The 17,122-nt window shown below is 57.1% G+C and overlaps 1 protein-coding gene across 1 annotated transcript in view; it reads left to right on the top strand.

Moving 5' to 3' along the window:
• DYSF (dysferlin) overlaps positions 1–17,122 on the top strand; it is a 91,352-nt gene that overhangs the window by 29,114 nt on the left and 45,116 nt on the right. The window contains exons 30-41 of the mRNA XM_054172414.1: positions 1,455–1,548; positions 2,309–2,386; positions 6,591–6,772; positions 7,643–7,783; positions 8,579–8,608; positions 9,180–9,206; positions 10,536–10,577; positions 12,325–12,426; positions 12,891–13,052; positions 13,700–13,865; positions 14,648–14,721; positions 16,814–16,876. Coding sequence (XP_054028389.1) covers positions 1,455–1,548; positions 2,309–2,386; positions 6,591–6,772; positions 7,643–7,783; positions 8,579–8,608; positions 9,180–9,206; positions 10,536–10,577; positions 12,325–12,426; positions 12,891–13,052; positions 13,700–13,865; positions 14,648–14,721; positions 16,814–16,876 — 1,161 coding nt within the window. The remainder of the gene's footprint in view (positions 1–1,454; positions 1,549–2,308; positions 2,387–6,590; positions 6,773–7,642; positions 7,784–8,578; positions 8,609–9,179; positions 9,207–10,535; positions 10,578–12,324; positions 12,427–12,890; positions 13,053–13,699; positions 13,866–14,647; positions 14,722–16,813; positions 16,877–17,122) is intronic.

Raw genomic sequence — 17,122 nt, 5'->3', positions numbered from 1 at the left:
TTCAGCCCCCTCCACACAGCCTCACCACCGTGAGCACAGCTCAGCTCCAGGCCTTCCTCTGCAGAAAACATCTCTGTGGGGAAGATGAGGAGAGCTGTGCAGGCCTCCCCAGCTCCTGATGGATGTGTTTTTGGAACTAGACAGCTCCAGGCTCTGGAATCTCCATCCTGGACCTCCTCTCCTCTTTTCCACCCCCCTCCTCCTTCCTTTCCCCTCCTGTCCCTCCCTAACATTTGATAACTGAGAAATATTGAGAGATCAGACTAACACTCCCCAGGAAGGGACTTTTTTATGCTCCTTTTCCTGCAACTAAGTATTTCAAGCCAAATGCAAGCAATTAGGAGGTGATAAAAGACCACCTCTCACAGGAGAGCACCAAAAGAGGGAAGAGAGATGGCCAAGGTTGGCTGAGCCTCCCCATGGGCAGCTAATGGGACACTTGGCTGCATTTGACACCATCTGTGTCACTGCTCACAGGGCTTGCACTCCATTAACTCCCCTCACAAGGGGAGGCACTGAAATTGCTACTGAGCACAGCTCTGAGAGCGATGAACTCTTGGGGAAAGATATTGAGGGGCTGGAACCTGTCCAGAGAAAGGCAATGAAGCTGCTGAAGGGTCTTGGAGGAGCAGCTGAGGGGAGCTGGGGTTGTTCAGCCTGGAGAGAAGGGGGCTCCAGGGAGACCTCCTGGCTCTCTACAACTCCCTGAAAGGAGGCTGGAGGGAGCTGGGGGTTGGTCTCTTCTCCCAACAAACAACTGATACAATGAGAGGAAATGGCCTCAAGTTGCTCCAGGGGAGGTTTAGCTTGGACATGAGGAACAGTTTCTTTCCCAGTAGGGTTGCCAAGGTCTGGCTCTGGCTGGCCAGGGCATTGGTGGAGTCCCCCATTCAAAGCTGTGTAGCTGTGGTGCTGAGGGTCATGGTTTAGTGGTGACCTGGCAATGCTGGGCTGAGGGCTGGGCTCAATGATCTTGAAGGTCTTTTCCAACCCAAAAGATTTTATTGTATGATTCAATGAGAGCCTTTTCCATGCTGCTGAGGTGCTAGGAAGTGAGAGAGTGGTCCCTGGGGTGACTTGTCCTGGTTCCTCTGGGGTCCTCCATGCCCTCCTTGGGCTGATGCGCCTGAGAATACCTTCACAGGCTCCCTGGGAGGCACTGGAAGCCTAAAGGTGTCATAGGAGGTTACTTCTGAACATGAGGAGAAACTCTGCTGTGAGGGAGCTGGAGCCCTGGAGCAGGCTGCCCAGAGAGGTTGTGGAGTCTCCTCTGGAGGGACTCCAGCCCCACCTGGACATTGCAATTCTGGGCAGCCTGCTTTGGGTGAGCCTGCTTTAGCAGGGATGATCTCCCCCCCCCCCATGCTGGGATTCTGTGGGTGACACTCTGGAGGAGCCAGTCCCTGTGTGGAAGCCCTCCAGCACTGCTGACCTTGGCTGGGTTTCTCTTGCAGGGTGGAGTGACAGATGACAAGAGTGACGACGGCAAATCCATCTCCACCCTCAGTTTTGGTGTCAACAGACCCACCATCTCCTGCATATTTGACTGTAAGGCCTCAGGAGCTGGAGGGGAGGGTGGCTCCCTGCAGTCAGTCCCAGCATGGGGGCTCTGCTGTGGGGAACACATAGCTGGGGGGTTCCTGTTCTCTCCCTCACCATGAGGGAAGGTGTATGGAAAGGGGCAGGTGGGAGAGCTTGTTCCCCTAGTGAGGCTGCATCTCGAATACTGGGTCCAGCTCTGGGCTCCCCAGCTCAAGAGAACTGCTGGAGAGAGCCCAGGGGAGGCTACAAAGCTGCTGAGGGGCCTGGAGCATCTCTGTGAGGAGCAAAGGCTGAGAGCCCTGGGGCTGTGGAGCCTGGAGCAGAGCAGCCCCAGAGGGCAGCTGAGCAATGCTCAGCAAGGGCTAAAGGGTGGGGGGCAAGAGGCTGGGGCCAGGCTCTGCTCAGTGGTGCCCAGGGACAGGGCAAGGGGCAATGGGCACAAACCAGGAGGTTCCATGAGGAAAACCTTTGGTGTGAGGGTGCTGGAGCCCTGTCTCAGGCTGCCCAGAGAGGTTGTAGAGTCTCCTTGTGTGGAGAGCTTCCAACCCCCCCTGGCCATTGTGCTCCTGGGCAGGTTGCTGTGGGTGCCCTGCTGGAGCAGGGGGGTTGGAGTGGATGAGCTCCAGAGGTCCCTTCCAGTCATCCCCTCTGTGGGATTTGGTGACGTGCTCAGGGCTCAGTGGCTTCTGGGGAAGCCATGGGAAGGATGAAGCCAAGCTCTCATCCCTGGACTCATCTCTTACCTGTTGCACCTTGCTCTGTGCAGGTGGGAACAGGTACCACCTCCGCTGCTACATGTACCAGGCACGGGATCTGATTGCCATGGACAAGGACAGCTTCTCAGGTCAGCCCAAACACCCACAGCCCCTTCCTGCTCCTTGCCTGCAGTGCTCTAACCAATGCTGGAGAGCAGTGGGGGCTGCAAGGCTAATCTTGGGGGTGCTTATTGATGGTAATGAGGGGGGGTTCAGCAGCCCAACTCCTGAGGGCAGCAGCAGAAGGCTTTCCCAAGGTGACCAACCTGGGGGCTTGATTTCCCAGCAGCAAAAAAACATCACTATTTATATATATATATATATAAACCAGAGCTTCAAACCTCTCTGCTGTGAGACAGCAAGCAGAAACCACAAGTGAGCCAGGTCAGCCCTGAGTCAGAGCTGTTTGCTTTGCTCGTGGCTCCTTCTCCTCGACCCGAGGTGAGGCTGAAGGCCAGTGGCAGGGCTGGGAGCAAACAGGGATGTTTACCATGGCACACTGCCTCCAGCCACCTCTGCCAGCTGGGGCACTGCAGGGAGGCCTCTGGGCTGGTGTTGAAATGATGGAGCACGGGGTGGGAACTGCCATGAGAGTAAAAAGGATGGAAGGGTGTGACAGGGACATGGGGGCAGTCAGGCTCTGTCCTTTCCAGCATGCCCAGGAAGCTGTGCCCAGCATCCTGGCCTGGATCAGCAGCAGTGTGGCCAGCAGGAGCAGGGCAGGGATTGTGCCCCTGTAGTGGGCACTGCTGAAGATGCACCTGGAATCCTGGCTTGAGTTTTGGGCCCCTCACTGCAAAAAGGACATTGAGGGGCTGGAGTGTGTCCAGAGAAGGGCAAGGATGCTGGGGAAGGATCTAGAGCACAAGTGAGGAGCATCTGAGGGAACTGGGGCTGTTCAGCCTGGAGAAAAGGAGCTCAGAGGAAACCTCCTGGCTCTCTACAGCTCCCTAAAGGGAGGTTGGAGCCAGGTGGGGGTTGGTCTGTTCTGCCAAGGCTAAGGGGAGATGGCCTCAAGTTGTGCCAGGGGAGGTCTGGGTTGGACATGAGCAGCAGTTTCTCTCCCATGGGCTGGGCCTGGGTTGATGGCTCTCAGATGGGATATAGAGGGAGAGCTTCCAGAAGTGGCTGGACTTAGAGAATCACAGAATTGTTTGGGTTGGAAAGTCCTCCAAGATCACCAAGTCCAATGGTCAAGCCAACACCACCATGGCCATTAAACCATGTCCCCAAGTGCCATGGCCACAGGTTCCTTGAACCCCTCCAGGGATGGGGACTCCACCAGCTCCCTGGGCAGCCTGTGCCAATCCCTGACCACTCCTGCAGGAGGGAAGTTGTTCCTAATGTCCAGCCTAAACCTTCCCTGGCACAGGTTTCAGGCCATTTCCTCCTGTCCTATCACCTGATGGTAGGGAGAAGAGCCCAACCCCAACCTCACTCCAACCTCCTTTCAGGTAGATTTGATGACCTTGAAGATCTTTCCCAACCTAAGTGGTTCCATGGTCCCAGGTGGGGACCTGCAGAGGGGGCAGCTGGGCATCACCACGCTGGGCAGCAGGACCACCCTCCCAAGGGTGGGACTTTAGAATCATAGAAACAATAGGGTTGGAAAAGACCTCAGAGCTCATCAAGTCCAAGCTGTCACCCAACACCTCCTGACAACCAAACCATGGCTCCAAGTGCCACATCCAAGCCTGTTTTGAACACCTCCAGGGATGGGGACTCCACCACCTCCCTGGGCAGCACATCCCAATGGCCAATCTCTCTTGCTGGGAAGAACTTTTTTCTCACCCCAAGCCTAAACCTCCCCTGGCGCAGCTTGAGACTGTGTCCTCTTGTTCCTGGGAGAAGAGACCAACCCCCACCTGGCTACAACCTCCCTGCAGGGAGTTGGAGAGAGCCAGAAGGTCTCCCCTGAGCCTCCTCTTCTGCAGGCTAATCACCCCCAGCTCCCTCAGCCTCTCCTCACAGGGGAGGCTGCAGCCCCCTCCGTAGCCTCCTTGCCCTTTTGAAGCAGAGGAGCTTGGGTGAGGTGTTGGTGGTTCTGGTGGTGGACAGAAACCCCCTGGGGGGCGAGGTGCAAAGCACCCAAACAGTCCCCCAGTGTGTGCTCCCCCCGGGGCGCTGCCTCCACAAAGGGTTTGCTGTTGGCGGCGGGGCGCGGGGTGATGTCAGGGCCCCGCTCGGCGGGGCGGGGAGGGGAGCCCGGGCCCCTCCTCGGGCACAGAGGCAGCCAAGGACAACATGAGTAACACCACGGCACAATGTGCAATTGTGATCTCCGCTGCCCTAACAAAGCATAAAGGAGTTCATTAAGGGGGCTTTACGCAGCCAGACAAATAAACCCTCTGTGCGCAGGAGGGGCCAAACAAAAGGGGCTTTGTGGAGGCCTCCCCGGGAAAAAAAGAGAAGAGAAGGGAGAGGGGGGGGGGAAAAATAACCCCAACCCAAACCAACCGACCCCCCCCAAACCCCCCCCCCCCAGACCTGAAAAAGAGCAAACAGCAGCTCCAGATCCGCGGAGCTGTGCTGTTGGTTGCACCCTGCCTCCCCCGGCTGGAAAAAGCTCCTAGGTGGGGAAGGTTCTTCCCAGGGTGAGAGGGCTCGCCCCAGCCCAGCCACCTCGGCACAGCCCCGGCTCCTTAAACACCTCTGCTGCTGCCACCAAACGAAACACACCCCCCTGAGCCCCCCCCCGGTCCGTGGAAGAGGGGAGGGAGGCTGGGGGATGCTGCTCTGCTCGGCCAGCCCTGTGCTGAGCGAGGTGTCTGAAGGATGGTTCTCCACCTCCAGTGCTGGCAGGACATGGTTTGCCCTCGGTGTTAGCCTGTGCTCTCCTGGCAGTGCTGCTGTTGGGCTGCCCACAGTGTTTTGGAGGGTGAAGGGACCTCTCCTGGGGCTGTTCCCCTCTGGCAGTGGCACTGCTAAAGCGCTGAGGGTTGGGTTTGCAGGGTCTGCCATGCTCCTTCCACCAGTAGCTCTTTGGGGAAGGGCTTTGGGCTGCCCCTGCTGCGTGCTGGTGGACAGCCGTGCGCTGTCTGCTGCAGTTTGGAGCCCCTCACCCCAGGAAGGACATTGAGATGCTGCAGGTTGGACATGGGGGACAATTTCTTCCCCAAAAGGGTTGTCAAGGCTTGGCCCAGGCTGCCCAGGGCAGTCCCCATCCCTGGAGGGGTTCCAGAGCTGTGTAGCTGTGGTGCTGAGGGCCATGGTCCGGTGGTGACCTTGGCGGCGCTGGGTGAGGGGTTGGACTTGATGATCTTAGAGGTCTCTTCCAACCAGACCAACGCTGTGATTCTGTGACCCTATGGAATGTTTGAAGCCTCTCCTCCAGAGGTGAGAACTGGACCCTGCTGGTTTCACCAGCACCCATCCCGGTGCCACCGCTGCTGTGGGCTGGATGTCCGCAGCAGCTTTGGGCCACAGCCTCTTTGAAGCTGTCTGGAGGGGGAGGTGTGAGAGGGGGCTCAGGTTTCACGTTTCCGTTGCTAATTGATCTCAGGCTTCCTGTGTTAATTGCTTTGGCTGTTCAGGGAGGCTGCTCCTCGCAGCTTGCTGCTGCCTCACGGAGAGAAACCTCTGGCTTTGTCCCAGGCTAGGGAGGGAGGCACCTTAGTCCCAGCTCAGTGCCTGTGTGCAGGGCTCTGCTGAGACCCTGAGACGTCAGCATGGGGCTGGCAGATGTGGTGCAGCAGCCCGAAGTGAGATGGAGGGCCGTCTGCTGTGGCAGCTGGAGGCCAGGTGGCACAGCTTGGAACCCAAACCCCTCAAGACATGGAGGCTCCCCAAGCTCATGCTGAGAGGATGACTGTGGCTGCTGGCTGGTTGCATCCTCAGCTGTTGTCCCTTCTGGAGGTGTTCAAGACCTCAGGAGGGAGGCACTGACACCTCAGTCACCTCGTTCATGGTCTGCTCTCCCACAGGTGAGGTGCTGGTACCTCCTGCACCTCCTTGCATGTGGAAGCAGCCTGTGCCCTCTGCAGTGCTGGAAGGTGACTGTTGTCCCCACTGAAACCCTCCTGCTGGGTCAAGGGTTGCACTCAAAGGTCTCCAAGGTCTCTTCTGACCAACACCATTCTGTGGCTCCAAGTGTGAGGCAGTTTGGCCTCATTCCCTCCCCAGAGGGAGCTGCCTGGGTCCTGCTGGGGCTGCCATTGCTGTCTGTAAAAGATGCACAGCTCCTTCAGCCTTCCCTGACAGCCTGTGGGCCCTTGAATGACCATGAATTGCTTTCTCCTGCCTAGGCTGATAGCTCTAACTCATCCTTTGCCTCCTGCCTTACCTCCCTTGCAGACCCCTACGCCATTGTCTCCTTCCTCCACCAAAGCCAGAAGACAGTGGTGATCAAGAACACCTTGAACCCCACCTGGGACCAGACACTCATCTTCTATGAGATAGAGATCTTTGGGGACCCACAGAACGTAGCTGACTCCCCTCCCAACATTGTGGTGGAAATATATGACCAGGACACCTATGTAAGTGTTGCCATGAGCTGGGAATGTGCTGCTGAGGTGGGCAGGACAAAGGCCTGGCACCCATCCTGCCCTCTGGAGTGCAGTGCTGTAACTGGTGGCTCAGGTGCTGAGCTGGGCACTCAGAAGATGAAAAATGTCAGCCAACAGCTCTGCCAGGATGTCCTTGGTGGACCTACTGTGGCCACCAAAGCTGTCTCTCCACTGGGTTTTGTTCACCCAGCTGCCCAAAGCTATCCTGAGGGTCTTGTAGTGATGGCAGTGGAGAGGGTGCTGAGCAAACCTTGAGTCCTTCCTAGAAGAACTGGGCTGGGGCTCGATGCAGGAGCAGGAGAGGCTCCCAGCTGTGTGGAGGAGCAGGGCATTAGTGAACAGCACTTGGAATACATCTCAAGAGCCTTCCCTCCTCCAAAGGAAGCCACCAGCAACTGGCAAAGACAACTGAAGATCCCATTGCAGATCAGTCAGTGGCACTGGGAATGCCTCAGCTTGCTCCAGGGGAGGCTGAGGTTGGACACGAGGAATTTCTTCCTCCGAAGGGTTATTGAGGTTCAGCCCAGGCTGTCCAGGGTGGTGGTGGAGCCTCATCCCTGAAGGAGTTTCAAAGCCATGCAGATGTGGTGCTGAGGGCCATGTGGTGCCCTGGCAGTGCTGGGGTCAGGGTTGGACTCCAGGATTTCCAAGCTCTCCAAGCAAAGCAGTTCTCAGTTCTGTCATCCTACTTCGTTTCCCCTTCCGAACAGGTCCCGCAGCGCTTCATGCCTCCAGCCTGGGTTCTGGGGGGGGTGGTGGTGGTGGGGAACAGGCTTTCAGAGGGGCTCTGTGTGTGTGGGCTGTGAGGAAGGCCCCTGGTGGTGCTGTGCTTGCTTGCAGGGTGCTGATGAGTTCATGGGGCGCTGCATCTGCCGGCCCAGCCTGCAGCGCTCGCCGCGGCTCGCCTGGCACCCGGTCACCAGGGCCGGCAGGAACGTCGGGGAGCTGCTCGCTGCCTTCGAGCTCATCCAGAGGGACAAGGTGAGCTCCCCAGGGGAGGCTGCTGGGGGGGTCCTTGGGTGCTACAATCCCAGGCAAGCAGCGCCAGGACAAGAGGACACAGTCTCAAGCTGCGCCAGGGGGAAGTTTAGGCTGGAGGTGAGGAGGAAGCTCTTCACTGAGAGAGTTGTTAGCCATTGGGATGTGCTGCAAGGGAGGTGGTGGAGTCCCCATCCCTGGAGGTGCCCAAGAAAGGCTTGGATGTGGCACTTGGAGCCATGGTTTGGTTGTCAGGAGGTGTTAGGTACTAGGTTGGACTCGATGATCTGTGAGGTCTTTTCCAACCTGGTTGATTCCATGATGCTGATCTGCAGTGGAATGCAATGAATGTGTACAACATATGCAGCACTGACAACACCTAGAGGGATTAACAACTAATAAACAGCCAAGGAGCAGGGGAAGCTGCCAGCTTCTCCCTCTCTGCCTCCCCCTTCCCTCCCTGTGCAAAAAGGAGAGGAGAAAGGGGCAGAGGGACGTTAGGCTTAGCCAAAACAACACAGCCAAGGTCAAGCAGAAGCAGGTTAGTATCTCCCTAGCCTGAGGAAGCAGGAAGATGAAGACATTGGTTTGGGGACTACATCTTATGGAAGCTCTCTCTCCAATGGGTGGTTTAGAGAATGATCTTTAGAGCCCTGCCCTCGTGTGCAGGCTGTTTGGGGCTGAGTGCTGGGCATGGAGGGGACAGTGTGTGGCTGTGGGAGGGCTGATGTTCCCCTGCCTGATCAAGCTGAGTGACAGCCAGGACAGTCTGTGATGTTGTGCTTTTTTCCTCCACAGCCAGCTGTCCATCACATCCCTGGCTTCGAGGTAAAGCCTTTCTCCTCACTCCAGCTCCGTGTCCCTGCACCCCTCAAACCTTTCCTGCAGCCATGGGCCATCAGTTGCTCACACAGGGGTTTGTAGTGGACTCTGCAGCCCAGCTCCTGTAGGCCAGTTGTCCATCCTATCTTAAGATGAAGGAATCCCCCTGCAGAGGTGCCAGTTTCCCTCAGCTGATGGCAGAGAGCTGGAGTGAGTGGGGCAGCTCACTTCTGCCCCCTGAAGCAGGGCTGGTGTGCCCCATGCCAGATGCAATTCCTCAGCAGGCTGTCACCTTCCTGCCCTGAAATCATGCAGTGTTGCCATAATGAGGAGCTCTGCTTCCCAGCTGCCCCAAGATGCTCCCTACCCTGCAGCCTGTCTGAGCAGAGGCATTGGCTGCTGCTGGGTTTTCAGTGTCTTTGAGTGACCTGCACTGGCTTCTGCTCAGGCTTCAGGGTGGTGCTGTGCAGGCACCTGGGGGGCATCCTTGTTCTAGTCAGTTGCCAGCCACTATCTGATCCCTAGGATGGGTTTGTGGGGGAAGATTGCTCTAACTTCTGTGCTCTCTCTTCTCCAGAGTGAGCTGTCCTCCAGCCTGGATGAGGTGAGTCCATGCCCCTGTGCTCAGCACTGCTTAGGCCACACCTGGAGTCCTGTGTCCAGTTCTGGGCCCCTCAGCTCAGGAAGGATGTTGAGATGCTGGAAGGTGTCCAGAGAAGGGCAACAAGGCTGGGGAGGGGTCTGGAGCATAGCCCTGTGAGGAGAGGCTAAGGGAGCTGGGGTTGCTTAGCCTGGAGAAGAGGAGGCTCAGGGGAGACCTTCTTGCTCTCTGCAACTCCCTGCAGGGAGGTTGTAGCCAGGTGGGGGTTGGTCTCTTCTCCCAGGCAAGCAGCACCAGAACAAGAGGACACAGTCTCAAGCTGAGCCAGGGGAGGTTCAGGCTGGATGTTAGGAAGAAGTTCTTCCCAGCAAGAGAGATTGGCCATGGGGATGTGCTGCCCAGGGAGGTGGTGGAGTCACCATCCCTGGAGGTGTTTAAGAAGAGACTGGCTGAGGCACTTGGTGCCATGGTTGAGTTGATTAGATGGTGTTGGGTGATAGGTTGGGCTTGATGATCTCTGAGGCCTTTTAGTTAGTTCTGTATTCATAAGATTTAGTTGTGAGTTCTGTATTCATAAGATTTAGTTGTCTCTGGTTAAAATTATCCTTTCCTGGGGCTCTTCCAGATGAGCCAAGCCAGCAGCAGCAGGATTTTAGCAGGACAGGGCAGATGGGCTGCATGCTTAACCCAGGAGTGGTTACCCAGTGGCAGGGCATGTTGGTTGGTGCTTAAGCTCTGTGGGATGTGTGTGCATGAAGTCTGCTGATGTTCCACCCTTCCAAAGCATGCAGAAGCCTGGGCTGGCCTTCAGCTGGACCCTAACAGAAATCCCAGTTAGAAGGTTTGCTTTCACCATGGTCTGGGGCAGGTGCTCTGAAGGAAGTGCTCTCATCAGGATCTCAAGGTGCTGCTTGAACAACCTCTCAAGGTTGCTTATCCAGACCTTGTGCATCCCCCAGAGCACATCACAGGCTGGGCTGAACTGAGTGCTGTCAGGGCAGGCTGCTGTCATGGCAAACAGAGGGCAGGGAGCTGAACAAGGGGCATGGCTGAAGGTTGTGGTGGCCCTAGGAGCCAGTGAACCCCAAAGCCTGGGGGGTGAGCTAGGAGGGGCCTGGATCATGCACAGAGCCTGGCCATATTTCCATGAAAGAAAGCTTGGATGGGACAAGCAGTTAGGCAAGGTGGGTTCCATCCAGCCTTTCCTGATGGTGTGGGGCTCACCTTGGTGCTCCATGTGGGCTGAGCTGGGGGAGCTCATGTGAACATAACCATCTCTCTGCTCTTTCTCCATTTCTTGCCACTGCCATGTCTGGATGGGGCCCTCCACAGCTCTGCACCCCTGCCTTGTTCTACGAGGGGCTCCTCCAATGGGTACCTTTCATGCTCAAGCACTTGGCTTGCCTTTGTCCCTCTGCCCAGAACCCAAGCAAAGTCCCAGCAGAGACTCTCAGGTCAGCTCTTGCAGCCAGCCTGCCCTGACCCACCTGCCCCTGCAGGAACGCCATCCAGCCCAGCCCATGGAGGCTGCATCCAGGAGAGCGATGCCAGCCTGAGGTCTCCAGTGCCCTCAGCAGTAAATAATGAGCCTTGTGGAGAACCTGAGGGTGTCTGAACATCTCCAGGCTGGCACCAAACTTCCTTCCCCTGCATTTCTGTTTGGTGCACAGAGGCCAGGCTGAGGCTCTTCTTGCTTCAGTTCATGCTTAAGGCACTTTGTGCTCCAAGTGCTATGGCTCACAAACACAAACTCTTCAAGGAGCATTCAGTCTGTCCCTCTGCCCCAGGGAAGGACCAGCTCATGATGATGGTCCAGTGTCTAAGCAGCCTGAAATTAAGGCTGTAGGTAAGCAGGTGGCTTACTGGAAGTGCTGAGCACCCAAGGAATGCTCTGCTCTTCTCCTTCAGCCCTCACCTCCTAGTCAGCCTTCCCTCTCCTTGCTGGCACTGACCTTCAGCTCTCACCTCCTAGTCAGCCTTCCCTCTCCTTGCTGGCACTGACCTTCAGCTCTCACCTCCTAGTCAGCCTTCCCTCTCCTTGCTGGCACTGACTTTCAGCCCTCATCTCCTAGTCAGCCTTCCCTCTCCCTGCTGCCACTAACCATTTCTGCCACTGGCTGGACCGTGGGAGAGAACTGCCTGCCCCAAATCCACCATCTCTGGTGGAAACCCAGCCATCTGCCCCAGAAGGGCATTACTGAAGGCCTTCAGCTCATGAGCAGCTTGATTCAGCAGCCACCACCAACTGCCAATGAAAAGTGAAGCTTAGAGTCCCATCTGTTTAACGTGACAGCACAAGGAACCCCTTTGTAGATGCCCAGAGCCATAAGCCTGAACCAGTCCTGGAACTGAAACACATCTCCATGTTCCCTTCAAAGCAAGGCCATCCCAGCCTGAAAGAATGCTGGGCTCCAAGATTGGCCCCAGCCATCCCTGGCTGAGGGGGGCACTTTCAGAGGTTGTGCTTCTGCTTCCTGCCCTTTTTTGGTGAGTCTGAACTGCAAGATGCAGCTCCAGAGGACCTCAGCTGCTGGGAGGGCTCAGAGCCTGGCCTCCATGGGTGGCTGGGGATGTTTGGCTCCCTCGCTCAGCTCCTCTCTGAAGGCAAATTTGGAGTCCCTCAGCCAGATGTGGCCTCAGCATCTCCCTTTGTCCAGCTGCCTTTCCTTTATTAACCCTTTGCTGCTGCTCTGTCCCCTCTCCTCATCCCTGGCCATAACTGTCTCACGGGGGTCCTGGTGTGGGGTGGATGTGCTTTCATCTCCTCCTCCCTCAGAAGAGGCTGAACCTTGTTGGAGGGCAGATCCCTCCTGGTTATCACAGAGTGGGTTGGGTGGGAAGGGACCTTAAAGGGTCATCTAGTTCCAACCCTGCTGCCACTGACAGGGACACCTACTGCTAGATCCACTGGTTCCCTGGGGAAGGCTGAGGGATCTTTTCCAGGGCCACACTAAAGACAGACAAACAGCTTGCAAGTGCCTTCAGCCCTCCCAGCTCCTCCTCTCTCGCTGCCTCCTTCTGGGAGAAGGAGACGCTGGGAGGGCTGCAGCGAGGAGGAGAAGGTGCTGGGGCTGGTGTCCTGTTGTGGCATGACCTGATGTGGCATCTCTTGTCCCCACAGTCTGCTGACTCTGACCTGCCATACCCACCCCCCCAGCGAGAGGCCAACATCTACATGGTCCCTCAGGGCATCAAGCCGGTCCTGCAGCGCACAGCCATCGAGGTGAGCAGCGCCCCAGATGGCTGTCCCTAATGGCCAGATGACCCCCAGAGGTGGCAGCCAAGCCAGGCTGCCTGCCTCCTGAGTCCCAGCAGCGCTGGGAGCTGGTTCTGCTTGTGGCTTACCTGTCCAAGAGCGTTACCTTCCTGAGCAAGCAGGAAAGCCCTCGGGCAGGGCTTGGAGCGCTCTTGCTTTGCAGGAGGTCAGTCTGCCTCAGGGGAGGATGAGGTTTGCTCCAGCCAGGGGTGCTCCAGTGACAGATAGGCAGCTGTGGGCCTCCTGTGTTGGTGCACACAGACAAACACTTGCTGTGTGTCCTGGCTTCTCCCAGCACCACCTGCCCTCTGTGGCCGATTTCTCTCTCCTTCAGGGTGGGCCAACCACCAGGTTGCTAAGAAGCTCAGTGAGAGACCTGGAGGCAGACCTTTAGCTCAGTCTCTGCTGTCTGTTGCCCTCTTACCCTTCAGATCCTGGCCTGGGGGCTGAGGAACCTCAAGAGCTACCAGCTGGCCAGTGTCACCTCGCCCAGCCTGCTGGTGGAGTGTGGAGGCCAGTTTGTGCAGTCCTGTGTCATCAAGAACGTCAAGAAGAACCCCAACTTCGATGTCTGTGTGCTCTTCATGGAAGTGGTGAGAGCCTGCTCCCTCACCCTGCAGGGAGGCTGAGATGATGGAAGGTGTCCAGAGAAGGGCAACCAAGCTGGGGAGGGGTCTGGAGCACAGCCCTGGGAGGAGAGGCTGAGGGAGCTGGGGTTGCTTAGCCTGGAGAAGAGGAGGCTCAGGGGAGACCTTCTTGCTCTCTGCAACTCCCTGCAGGGAGGTTGTAGCCAGGTGGGGGTTGGTCTCTTCTCCCAGGCAAGCAGCACCAGAACAAGAGGACACAGTCTCAAGCTGTGCCAGGGGAGGTTCAGGCTGGATGTTAGGAAGAAGTTCTTCCCAGCAAGAGAGATTGGCCCTTGGGATGTGCTGCCCAGGGAGGTGGTGGAGTCACCATCCCTGGAGGTGTTTAGGGAGAGCCTGGCTGAGGCACTTGGTGCCATGGTTGAGTTGATCAGATGGTGCTGGGGGATAGGTTGGGCTGGATGATCTCCAAGGTCTTTTCCAGCCTGGTTCTGTGTCCTGCTGGGGTCCCAGCAGAGCTGCTTGAGGAAGCCCTCTGCAGGTCCCGTGAACCAGAGGCAGTGAAGCCTGCTCAGCTCGGGCTGCCTCTGGGGAGGGGCAGAGCAGCTGTCCTCCCCGGGCTGCAGAGTGACATGGTGCCCCCCCTTGCCCCCCAGCGTCTGCCGAAGGAGAGCCTCTACAGCCCCCCCATCAGCATCAAGATCATCGACAACAGAGCCTTCGGCCGCCGGCCGGTCGTGGGGCAGTGCACCCTCCGCGCCCTCGACGCCTTCTACTGCGACCCCTACCGGCAGGAGAAGGATGGACCCCAGGAGCAGCCGGGTGGGGGCCGCCACCAGCACCCTGCCATCCCAGCGCGGGGGGTGGAAGGCATCTCTGGAGGGCAGCTAGTCCAAGCCCCCTGCCAAAGCAGGGTCACCCGGGGAAGGCTGCCCAGGATCACAAAGCCCAGCTGGGTTTGGAAGCTCTGCAGAGAGAGAGACTCCACAGCCTCTCTGGGCAGCCTGAGACAGGGCTCCAGCACCCTCACACCAGAGAAGGCTCTCCTCCTGTTCAGAGGGAACCTCCTGGGTTGCAGTTTGTGCCCATTGCCTCCCTGGGCATCACTGTACAGAGTTTGACCCCAGCCTCTTGCCCCCTGCCCTTTAGCTCTTGCTGAGCACTGCTCAGCTCCCCTCTGGGGCTGCTCTTTTCCAGGCTCTCAGCCCCAGGGCTCTCAGCCTTTGCTCCTCACAGAGCTGCTCCAGGCCCCTCAGCATCTTCATAGCCTCTGCTGGACTCTCTCCAGTAGCTCCCTGTCTCTGTTGAACTGGGGAGCCCAGACCCCAGTACTCCAGATGTGGCCTCAGTGTATGGTTGCTTTGATCTCTCCCCATCTGGCAGTCTGACAGGAAAAGCCCAGGAGGTTCCAGGGAGGAGCTGAGGTTGGCTGGTGAGAGGGGCTGCCCCTTGGCCAAGCTGCTCAAGCCACATGAACCTGAGCTTTGGTTGGTGTGAAGGCTCTGGGCAAGGTCGAGGTCACTGCTGGAGCTTGATTCCAAGGGGACTTGTCTTTGGGGCTTCTAACAGTGTCCTGACCACACTCCTGCTTGCTCTGATTGCAGATGATGTGAGCCTCACACCCAGGGATGATGTCCTCATTGACATTGATGACAAAGAGCCTCTTATTCCTCTCCAGGTATGGAAAAGCCATGGTGGTGGGAAGGCTGCATGGTCTGGGGGAGCTTGTGTGGGTACAGGGCTGGAACAGAGGGCACATGTGAGGCCTTGTCTGCTTGTAACCTTCCTTTTGCAGCTTCCACCTCTGTCTTCAGCCCCTCTCCTCCACCATCACCACCAACCACAACCTCTTCCATCTCCCCTGGCTTTAACCTGAGCTGTCAGGTTTGCTTTTCTGGGGGAGAGACAACAGACTCCTTGCTGGGTCCTTGGCTGTGACGTCTTCTCCTCCAATCCACTGAAAAGCCACCAGAAAGCCTCCCTGGACCCTTGTCTTCTCCACTTTGAGCAACCCCAACAGTCTAAAGCATCCTCACACTCAGGGAACAGCTTCAGTGGGAGGTGGAAGGACAGGAAGGGGTAGAGGGCCATGGCAATACCAAAGCACTCAGCTGGGCTGGTTTCCAGCTGGGAGGACTGGCCATTTCTCCAGTGGCTCCAGCACAGAACACCCTGCCTACACCTGGGTCATTCAGTTTCACCCCTCACTGAGCATCCTCTCTTTGTTTGGTTGTTTGTCTCTCACTTTTGCCCTTTGTTTAGGGAGAGGAGGAGAAAGGAAAGTGTTCAATGAAAGCCAAACCCAAATTCCCACCATCTCCCTCCCTAACCTCTGCATTTTGGCTCTGAGTGCTGCTCCTCCCTTGCCTACCCTCTCCTGGCCAGGGCTTGGGGTGACTTTTCCTTAGGTGGTCTGACACCCCAAGGTCATCAGAGTCCCTCCAGCCTGCTCTGCTCCCCTCTTGGGCCAGGGTTGGAGTGTGAAGGAGGAGTCTCAGTCTGCAGAGGCCATCCCACCCCTTCTCCCTGGGAAAGGGGATAGAATCCCAGGCCAGGAGCCCATGCCCAGGGCTCTCCCCATGGTGACCTTGGAAGCAGGAGCCCATGCATGTGTGCTTGGGTGTGTTTCATTGTGTGGCTCCAAAGCCTTTCTCCCTCTTTGCCAAGCCTGGCTTTGGTCCCTCCCCTGATGAATGACTGGAACAAAGGATCACTTTGTTGTCCTCATCTGAAACAGGGAAAACAAACAGATGCAAAACCCCTCTGCTGGAAGGCTGTTGATTGTGTTGTCCACCTGGGCCAAGTGGGGTGAGAAGTTCAGCCTGAGGTCTGTTCCAAACAAGTCCATGTGCACATGAAGTGGAAGCATCATAGCACAACTTGAGACCCTTTCCTCTTGTCCTGCTGTTTATTACCTGGGAGAAGAGACCAAGCCCCAGCTGGCTGCAGCCTCCTTTCAGGGAGCTGCAGAGAGCCAGGAGGTCTCCCCTCAGCCTCCTGTCCTCCAGGCTAAGCAACCCCAGCTCCCTCAGCTGCTCCTCACAAGATTTGTGCTCTAGCTCCTTCAGCAGGATTTGCTGCCCTTCTCTGGGCATGCTCCAGCCCCTCCATGTCCCTCCTGGAGAGAGAGGCCCCAAAACTGAACCCAGGATTCGAGGTGCAGCCTTGCCAGCACCCAGCACAGGAGGACAATCCCTGCCCTGCTCCTGCTGGCCACACTGTTGCTGATCTAAGCCAAGATACTGCCAGATGTCCTTGGTCACTTCAGGGAGTTGGATAGGGCAGGATAGGATAGGGTAGGGTGGGATAGGATAGGGTAGGGTAGGGTAGGATAGAATAGGATAGGATAGAATTGAATTAACCAGATGGGAAAGACCTTTGAGATCATCCAGTCCAACCTATCACCCAACACCATCCAATCAACTCAACCATGGCACCAAGTGCCTCATCCAGGCTCTTCTGGGTGGGGTACTTAGTGCCATGGTTTAGTTGATGACCTTTACAGACCTCTTGCAGCCCAAACCTCTCCCTGACTCTCTGCAGCCACTCAAAGCCAGTCCCCTTGGCTGAAGATCAACAGAACCACAGCCCCTGTAGCCATGCCAGGGGTGCCTTGCCCAGGAGATAGCAACCTCAGAGGGCAGTGGAGGAGGGGGGTGGGGGGGATGGGGGCAGCACTCTTTGGGTTCATTCATTGTTTTCCTCTGCTCTGGTGTCAGTTGGCCATGGTTCCTCTAACCCCCTTGCTAACCACTCCTTTTAATTTGTAGCTTGCAGAGGGTCTGACCAGCTCGGCACTAATTAACACCCCAGCTTCTTGGGCCCAGTCTCATGTATGTATGGCTTCCTTCCTAACTTCCTTGCTTGATTAATGGTGTCAATGAGTGATGTGTTGTGCAAACTGCTGGGTTTGAAGAGTGGCAGAGGCTGAGGCTTTGTGGGAGCTTCCCTTGGTGCCCCAGCAAAAGGTAACTCCAGGTCTGCCTGCGGGGCGCCAACTGTTGGCCCTTCGTGTCCCAGAGGGTGAGGTTGGTGTGGGGAGGAGGGATGAGAGGGGCTCCTCCCTCCTGTGGAGCCAG

The sequence above is a fragment of the Dryobates pubescens genome, chromosome 23, assembly GCF_014839835.1.
Source record: "Dryobates pubescens isolate bDryPub1 chromosome 23, bDryPub1.pri, whole genome shotgun sequence".
NCBI classification, from domain to species: Eukaryota; Metazoa; Chordata; class Aves; order Piciformes; family Picidae; genus Dryobates; species Dryobates pubescens.
The sequence above is the reverse complement of the archived record's forward strand: the minus strand, read 5'-3'. Positions and strand labels throughout refer to the sequence as shown.